General features: G+C 40.9%; 1 protein-coding gene across 1 annotated transcript in view; it reads left to right on the top strand.

Moving 5' to 3' along the window:
- The first annotated feature begins 3,385 nt into the window (after positions 1–3,385).
- Positions 3,386–9,450, top strand: part of LOC114479577 (adenylate cyclase type 8-like) — a 46,412-nt gene continuing 40,347 nt past the window's right edge. Inside the window, exon 1 of the mRNA XM_028473321.1 lies at positions 3,386–4,613. Coding sequence (XP_028329122.1) covers positions 3,717–4,613 — 897 coding nt within the window. The 5' untranslated portion in view covers positions 3,386–3,716. The remainder of the gene's footprint in view (positions 4,614–9,450) is intronic.

Genomic DNA, 9,450 nt, shown 5'->3' with positions numbered 1-9,450 from the left:
ATATTTGCCATGAAATGTCATATCAGTATCGTTTTTTTTCCACCATTGTCTTTAATGTTTTGAGAAAAAAAAATGTATATACATATTTAATTTATTAAAATGTAATTTTTTTCAAGGAAATTTAAATTTTTAAAAAGGGTTTTTTTTTGGGGGGGGGGGGGTTAAAAGTTTTAAAGGTATTTTTTTATTAAATAACAAAAAAAAAAACAAGATTATCATTTTTTTTAATTCTGAAATTTCAACTTGGAAATTCCAATTTCCGAGCTTGATTGAAAGCTGCATTAGCCGTGTTGTTCGGCTATATCCATGGACCTTTGGGGGAGTGCATATTACACCTCTAGGGGCGCAATTTTTAGATATTGAGTGAACATTGTGAGGTTTGATCAGATGTTTTACACACACAAAACAAAAACCACCCTTTTATAGTAAAAATGTAGCTCAGGGATCAAACTGAGTTCAGTAGACAGAAGTGAAAGTTAAGGATCTATAGTGAACCAAATAAAAGAGTGAAAAGAAACTCGACAATAACAAACTAATCTTAATTTTAAAAAAAAAACCTAAACTACCTCTGAGGGCTGGTAGATCAAGGGTAAAAGGAGAAGAAAGGAGCAACAGCAGCAGAGTGGAAATGTGCAGACAAAGCAGCAAACGCACATCGACAAACACCAGCCGTAATTGAAGTGATTAAACAGGGTCATTATTAGTAAGAATCCTCTCATGTAGGTTAAACATGAGGAAGAAGAAGGTGAAAGTAACTCCCTGACACACACTGACAAAGCCCAACAGAGAGAAAGATCCGGAAATAAAGTAAGTTTAAAAATCAGAAAACCTTGATCGAGACACACACACAGCTCAGGAAAATGTACGCTAGGGTTATTGGAAGTATGTGTGTGTGTGTGTGTGTGTGTAGGCAGTTAAACTATTCATGAACGAATCAAGAATTTTGCATTTTTCCACCATGAACATTATTTTGTATTCCGTTCCTCAGCCTGAACTGCTGGCTTCACATTTTCAGTGTTTTTCTTCAATCAGATTTGACATTCTCATCATAAGGACAAATAAAGGGCATTGCTGAACAAAAGCTATATTCTTTCTGCTCCTTGATGGCTTTTGGTGGGATTTGGTAAAAGGAAGGATTTCTGTAATTCTTCTTTCTGGGGAATCAGCAAAAAAAAAAAAAAAAAAGTGTCAGTGTAGCGATGTGGCAGACTATAGGGAGGGAAAAATAGAATGAATAGCAATGAAGCAACGTTTCTCTGCTCGCCTGAAGACGTGCAGAAGTTAAAAGCGGGCGGTTGTTCCGTGTGAGGACCTCTAGGAGCTCCTTCAAGTTTGGGAGAGTAATTTTACAGTCTAATCCGAGTCCTGACGGCACAGCTCGTCTCGGATAAGAGAAAGTTGGACAAAAACTTGTCCAATTCTAGGTGTTAAAAAAAAAAAAAAAGAAAAGTAAAGCTTTACCGAATACTTTTGCATTTTATGTTCTCTGAACTTTAGGGATTCTGGTGATGTTGTAAAGTACAAAACTCTGTCCCTACTGTTGAAGCACATACCTTCAAACTTGTCCCTGAAGTTCCTCTCTCAGGGTGTATTCACACCGATTTATTACTGACTCTCTGACTGGGCATAGGACAGCTGATCATTATTGGTTTGGCTCTTTGTGTTCCCAGTGCAACTTCTGATCCAGACCAAAGGCACCATGACTGTAAAGATTTCTCTGGGCAGACGAACAGAAACACAAACAAGAGGCTCTGATCTATGGGTCAAAGTGAGCGCTTTGCAAAAAAAAAAAAAAATCTGCCTTCTGTTTGTTCTTTCACAACATTCAACAATGGAGCGGAAATAAGTTACCGTGCTTTTTGTGCCGTAGTCGGTTCTCCTGATCACCCACAGCGCTGTGCGTGCACTACATGGTTCATCACAATTCCCGTTTCCAGTCCGCACCGAGTGCTGATGTGTTCACAGCGCACCTACAGTAAATCCATATAGACTTTGATAGGAAACGCCCTGAGAGCGATAGAAACAATCACTTGCCCGTTTGATCTGCTCTAGACTCCGTTTGCGTGTTCACACTGTCCAGACTAGCAGTGCAAAGGAACCCTAGAGCATTTTAAACGCTCTACAATCCATTGGTGTGAACGCACCCTCAGTACTCAACTGAGGGCCAGTAAAAAATGAATGGTTTGTTTTGAAAATGTGTTGCGATTCAGTTTCACTCATAATCTTTGTACTAAAACGCAACTTAGTTTAAGCCAAAATCAGTCATCAAGTCTAATTCAGTTATAGATTTAGCTGACTAAATTACATTTAATTTTATAATCGACTACATTCTTGTTGCTTTTGTTGTGTGAATCATTATCAGGGAGGTCAATCATTTTTATCCATTGGCTATTTATTCTCCACAATCAGAACATTCATTAACAAATATTTGTGGCTGAATAATATGACTGTGTGCCTTCACTCGAGTTTAACCTATTGCAGACCTGATTGGAGGCTTTGACAGGCCAAAGTTGGACCTTGGGCCATTAGTTAGACACGTGGTATGTGTGTTAAGTGCATTAATAAATTGTCAAATACTACTTAATGGTTTCCATCCACTGCTCTCATTAATTTGGAAACAAAGCTGCCCAGTGTAAAGTGTGAGTGTGGTTCAGCAACATGTGGAACATCTTGAGTTAAGAAGCAAAAAAAGCAGAGAAGATTGATGACCAGATGAACGGGACTGAAGACAGACAAGAGGAAGAAGAAGACATGAGCGTGGGATGAGGCAAAAGACGCACACGCGCATAGAGACGGTGACGTCAAACCGGAGCGCAGCTGACCACCACAGCCTCGCGCTCCGTGCAAATCTACTCCACGCTTCCACGCTGCGAAAAGGAAAAGGAAGAAGAGGAGGATGAGAGGGAAGACAGGGAGGAAGAAACAGTAAGAGTGAGGACGGAAGGAACGCTCGGTGCGCCATTGTGAGCACAGGACACTTTGATTAGGTCTGTGCATGTGCGAGTGGCCCAGCGGACAGGTGTGTGTCGAGGAGGAGGAGGGTCGATCTGTGCGTCTGCCAGGATGGATCCAAGGATCCAGTGATCTTCTGTCTGCTGAGCCGTGCGCGCAACAAACAATAAGTTCCCGTGTGTCTCGAGACCGCATTGGTGGATATTTACGCATTTTATCCCTGTTTTGAGCCTAAATTGATCTCACGGAATCCAATCATTTTCAGCTTGTGTATATGTTTTTCCTTTTCATTATTATTTAAGAAGAACTGGATTTAACGCGGATCCCTGTGGCGCAAATTGGAGACGGATGGCGAAGTGAACGGATCCAGCTGTGCCAGCGACGCACGAGCCGATATATACAGTTGTTTAATTTTATTTTTTTCCCAAACACCGCCTGCGTCCAAACCAGGCTCTCCGGTCGCACCGCAGCATCCCGATGGTGCGGGCGGTGGGCGCGCGGTGGCTGCAGCCACGGTTATTCTGAGTGAGGATGGTGGTAATGAACGGGTAATCCCGGAGATGTTTTTCCACTCGAGGAGGATTTGTGTGCCGTTTCTTCAGCTCGGGGATCCCTCGCGTGACAATGACCTCCAACCTACAGAGAACAAGCTCGTGTCTCCGGTTCGAGAGGATGACATCTTCCCACAATCGCTAAACTATTTCCTATAAGGAAACAAACCGAACCTAAGGAGAGGAGAAGACAATAGAAGAGCAGCAGCAGTGATGGAGCTGTCCGAGGTCCGGTGCTCCAGCGCCAGTGAGGAGCTGTACACCATCAACAGAACCCCGAGCAGCAGCAACAACAGCAACAGCAGCGGCAGCGGCAGCGCGCGACCCAAGCGCCTGCTGTGGCAGACCGCGGTGCGACACATCACCGAGCAGCGCTTCATCCACGAGCAGGGCGGGGTGAAGGGCATCAGCCCGGACGAGCCCTACGACCCGAGCCAGCAGCGGAAGCAGTCTGCGGGTCGGACGTCTGTGGGGGACCGGCACAACAACGGCGGCACCAAAGTGTTCCCAGAGCGCGCCAGCAGCGACCTGGGCTTCCTGCAGATCGACTGCGCACCGAGCAACTCGGATTTCTTCCTGAACTGGGGCTACACGTACCGGGGGGTCATCTTCCCCACGCTGCGCAACGCCTTCAAGTCCAGGGACCTGGAGCGGCTCTACCAGCGCTACTTTCTGGGCCAGAGGCGCAAATCTGTGGTTGTGATGAACATCTTGGACGTGGTGACCAAGCTCACCCTGCTGGTGCTGCACCTCACCCTGGCGTCCTCTCCCATGGACCCGATCAAAGGCACGCTGCTGGGCTTCTTCACGGGCATCGAGGTGGTGATTTGTGCCTTAGTGGTGGTGAGGAAGGACACCACCTCGCACAGCTACCTGCAGTACAGCGGCGTGGTCACCTGGGTGGCCATGGCCACGCAGATCCTGGCGGCCGGGCTGGGCTACGGGCTGCTGGGGGACGGGGTGGGGTACGTGCTCTTCACCCTGTTCGCCACCTACAGCATGCTGCCGCTGCCCCTCACCTGGGCCATCCTGGCCGGACTCTTCACCTCCGGGCTCCACATCCTGGTCCAGCTGCTCATCTCCCAGAAGGCGCAGCTTTCTACCAACCAGGTACAAAACTCATCATCCCACACCAATAACCTATAGTTTTTATTCTGAGTCAAGTATCCATTTGTCCGAATACATTTTGCTCAGATACTGTGGAGAGAAGGAAAAAAAAAACTATTGACTAAAGATAAAATGAATAAGTGATAACCCACGTCTGAAATAATTACATTTTCTAAATAAGTGGAAAGAAACAATGTTGAGTGTCTCCTGAATATATATATATATATATATGTGTGTACCCCTATGGGTACACACACCCTCATTTGAGAAGCACTGCTCTTGACGGGGTTCTCAACTGGTCTCACATTTTGATAACCTGACCAGATTTAGTTTTTCAAAAATAGCTGTTGAAAACACACATAAATAATGTTTCTGTGCAACATGCATTTCACAGCATGCCTGTCAAAAGAAAAGTTTATTTCAAATTAAGTCCAGCATGAGAGACATTAATTTATTTATTTATGACCAACCAGTCCACAACCCATCCAGTACAGGTTTACGACAAACCAGTTGGGAATCGATCTAGTCTTTGTGGATATTTATGAGACCAGAACATCCCAATGCTTTTCTCCATGTTTCTCATTACTGGGTTATTTATTTATTTTGCTAATGTCCTGGGTGCTGTATATTTGTGGGGTGCAAACTTTCATTGGAGATTCAATTATTCTCATGGTATGGGTTTTAATGGTTGACTACTCAGGGATTCAAACCACCAACAAATGCACAACTAGGACTGGTGGAGAAACAGCTCTGGATAAGTTCATTAAATCCATTATTCCCCATTTAAGATAAAAAAACAAACATTTTTAACAATCACATTCCCTGATTATTCACCATCTTTTTGGGCTTTTTTTTTTATTTTGACCAGTTCCTTATTTCAAGCCACGCTTTTGGCTCCTTGGTGTGTTTTCCACTATTTTTATGCGTGGCTTTACATTCCAAAACCCTAGACGGACTTTATTGCAGCACATGGCTATTTCAGTTCTTTGTCAGATTTTTTGTTGACAGCATCCGTCAACCAATGGGTGTCAATCTGTCAGTCAACCTGTGCCGCGTGTGAGGTTCTGAATTGATGGGATGCTGAAATCCAGCTTGGCCTGAATGCTGAAATTTCAGCACCTGGAGCTGTCCAACACAGACGTCATCCATCCTTACCACATCAAATAGTGGTTCTTTACATTTCCTGTTTTTTGTTCCCTTTTATTTGTCCCATCTTTTTGTTTTGTCATAACTCAAGGAAGGGTACTTTACTAATGCAGATTTAGCGTTTCCCCACATTATTGGAGATTAAAATCCTAATTTCTTTGGGAGTCATCACGGTCTGTTTTAAAGTATAAAAGCAGTTTTTTGGGCAGAACATGGCATGACCACTTCTTACAAAAATCCCTTACAGTGACTCTCAAATAAGTAGATTTACATGAACTCGGGGGGGGGGGATATTGGTACTCGTGAATCACCTCGTTTTTCATATGGAGAGAAAAGCTTGAACGACTGGGTGTTGTACTTTAACACCTTTAGCTTACAAGCTGAAGTTCAGCATTAGATCAACCATTTGGAGCAAATAATTAAAGTCATTTAAAAAGAGAGAGAGATGCAAATTTCTACGTAGCAGGTGCAATCGTCATTAGAACTTAGTTTATCAATTATACAAGAGGGAGAAAAAAAAAAATGTAATCAGTTTTGTGCATGAAATCACTGATGTGAAACTGAAACGGAAAGTGCATGGAATGCATAAAAAAAATAAATAAAAAAAATCAGAGGTAAGTGAACGTGGCACCATTCTGTGCTTTAATTTTAACTCCCAGTGCAGACTCGTGAAGGCTCCAGGGTATGGAAACTTCCAGCTGGGAAACTAATTTGTCGGCTTTTTGAGAGTGTTCGTGCATCTGCATTAGTAGTTCTATGGATTTATAAACCTTTTTGTAGCGATATCAAAAATTCCAAACTTCTAGACTTTTGTGTACTATATCAGACATAGGCAACTGGCGGCCCGGGGGCCACATGCAGCCCTAAGGTAAATATACAAAATTACAGAAAAATACACAAAATGAGCAAGAATACATTAAAAAAATACAAAGAATTACAGCTATGCAGGAAAATACAGTAAAAGACAAGATAAAAAAACTCCCCAAACTACTACTACAAAAAAAAACAAACAGTAAAACTAAAGATTAGTCAAAAAAAAATACAAAATTACACAAAAAGACAAGAAAAACACAAATTACTCTCCAAACCCACAGCACTAACAAACAAGCAAAACGACAACAAAAATTCACAAAAAATGCTCAAAAATACGTAAAAGTACTACTGAAATCGGCCTCACAACAACAATATCTGAATATGTTTAATACATGTTGGAGCTTCATTAATAAATGGATATTGAATGAGAACTTCAAGTCTAGATTCTATACTGAGATATGTAGAGTCTCCTCTGACCATTTTGAATTAAGTGGGAGAATTTCAATAATGTTTTTAATCATCTCAATGTTCTGCTGTAGGTCACACAGACTCAATGACTTTGGCTAAGATTAGAATTGTCAGATACAACTTTTTCACTTGTGATACAGATATTAATCCAATTTGAGCACAAATCATACATACTTTTTTTTTTTTTTAATGTGGAATGTTAGGAATGAGAAGAACTGACCCATTTCTTATTAGCCAAAGAGTTTCATACATTTTCACCTTGAACATATTCATTTTATAAATTTGTAGAAAAGGTTTAACATAAATTATAAGACCCTGAAAAATAACGCCAATAAATTAAATAAACAAATTATGAATCAGAGTGCCAATATCAAAGATTTTAGATGCAGGCAGATATGAGATACTCATTTTTGCTGATATCGGACCAATATTCAACATCACTAGTGGATCAAAAATAACATTTTGCTCTCACAAAGAAAAGCCCCCCAAAAATGAAAACCTCAAAGACTGACAAATGGGAAGTAGTTAAGTTACTTTTCCGTTTTTGGAGTTTTTGTACTGTGGTCAATTTTATGACAAATCAATAGGATCAAATATTGTATACATGGTTACGTTGTCAAATATTTCAGTATTCTGGGAAGGGTTTGGGTCAGTTATGCATGTTTAATTCCAATTCAATTATGATTACGATGGCCTGCATTTTTTCCAATTAAAATATTTTTTTTTTTTTCCCTGAAAATAAAATACAATTTCATTCTCAAATACTAAAGTTCAATTACAATTACTGAGCCATTAATAAACAAGAAGACAGTCATCAACATCCCCCGCCAGATTGTTTGCCATTATAACTTACAACCTTTTCCTAAATATCCTAAATCTAAGAATGTAGATGTATACGTAAGAAAATTATATCACATAATAAACTAACTAACAAACGAGTTCTAAGAGAATCTGTCTCCTTTAAAGATACCTCGAACATAGTTTAAAAAAAAAAAAAAAAACAGAACAAGGGCAATAACTCCAGAAAAAAATAATTGTGCACTTCTCATTTTCAAACTCCATCAGTGTATTGATAACCTGAAGCCACACACCAAATTTGGTTATTCTATCCTAAACGATTTCTGAGAAACGCTGTCCCCTTTGAAGATACATTGAACAGAGTCCAAAAAACGGAACAAGGGCAATAACGCCGGAAAAAACAATTGCGTGTCCCTCATTTCCAAACTCCATCAAGGTATTGATACCCTGAAACGACACACCAAATTTGGTTATCGTACCTTAAACGGTTTTGAGAAAAGCTGTCTCCTTTAACTCGGACGGCGGGACGCACCTCAAACCTAAAGCCCCCTTCACACTTTGTGACGGGAGATAATAAGCAATAAAACGTAACCTTCCTCTTGTGTTAGCATCTCTAATGATAACGGGTGAGTTTGATCCATGTCTTAAACCAGCTGTAAAATACACTAACAAAAAATTATTTATCATCTAATTTCTTTCTCATCTCTTGGTTGCATTGTTTGGCTTCCTTGTCCTTGAAGATCTTGATATTAACATTTTTAGTGTGGGCATCTGAGCCCGAAATATTAACTTTATTTTTTAAAATGGTGAAATGTTCCTCGAGAATAGTGACAGGTAGTAGGAAAAGTTGACATGAAACTTATTTTAATAATTGTTAACTATGGACGCGTGTGAGCCATAGAACTGTAACAATTGTAAATGACCGGTACAAAGTCAATTATCTGAACTCAATTACAATTCAATTAGGATTACAACAGCAACAGATTTTTACAATTATAATTGTACATATATCATACAATTATAATTGACCCCAAACCCTGATCCTGGGTTTGCGGTCATGCAATCTAGTCCTAATAATCCCCTTCTGGGAGTATTGGCAGTAAACTCTTCTGTTGGTTGGACATAGCGTGTTAAATGCTGTAGAAACACATGCACCGGCCATGCTTAGCGTGTAATGTCCTCCATCTGAAGACAGGATAAATGGGGACTCACCCACTGATGTCACTTTTCATCCCATCATGCTTTGCTGTCTATTCAGTGTTGACATGGTTGACCCTCTGCGTGGCCATATAGATGACTGTAGATGTGGGTAGCTGTTTGGGAGGAGGGTTTCCCAGTTTGCACAGGGGAAAATCTGCTTTCCTTGCCACTGGTGCCTTAAAAAAATAAAGGATAATTTGAGAGCTGGAATCAAAGCGTGTCTGCTTTGTTTGGCTGTTACAGTCTTTTATTATTGATCAATAAACACTCATGTCTGATAGTGGCAAGAGTCGGTCTCCTAAAAGCTTTTCCAGTCATTTAGTTGCTATAGCAACTAAAAACACTACTTCCATTGTGAGTATGCCATTATGTATGAGATTGTAGACTGAGAGGCCGCTAACCTTTTAGCTGGCCA

Source organism: Gouania willdenowi, chromosome 17, assembly GCF_900634775.1.
Source record: "Gouania willdenowi chromosome 17, fGouWil2.1, whole genome shotgun sequence".
In the NCBI taxonomy this organism is placed as follows: Eukaryota; Metazoa; Chordata; class Actinopteri; order Blenniiformes; family Gobiesocidae; genus Gouania; species Gouania willdenowi.
Note: the sequence above shows the minus strand (reverse complement) of the source record. Positions and strands in the feature narration are given on the sequence as shown.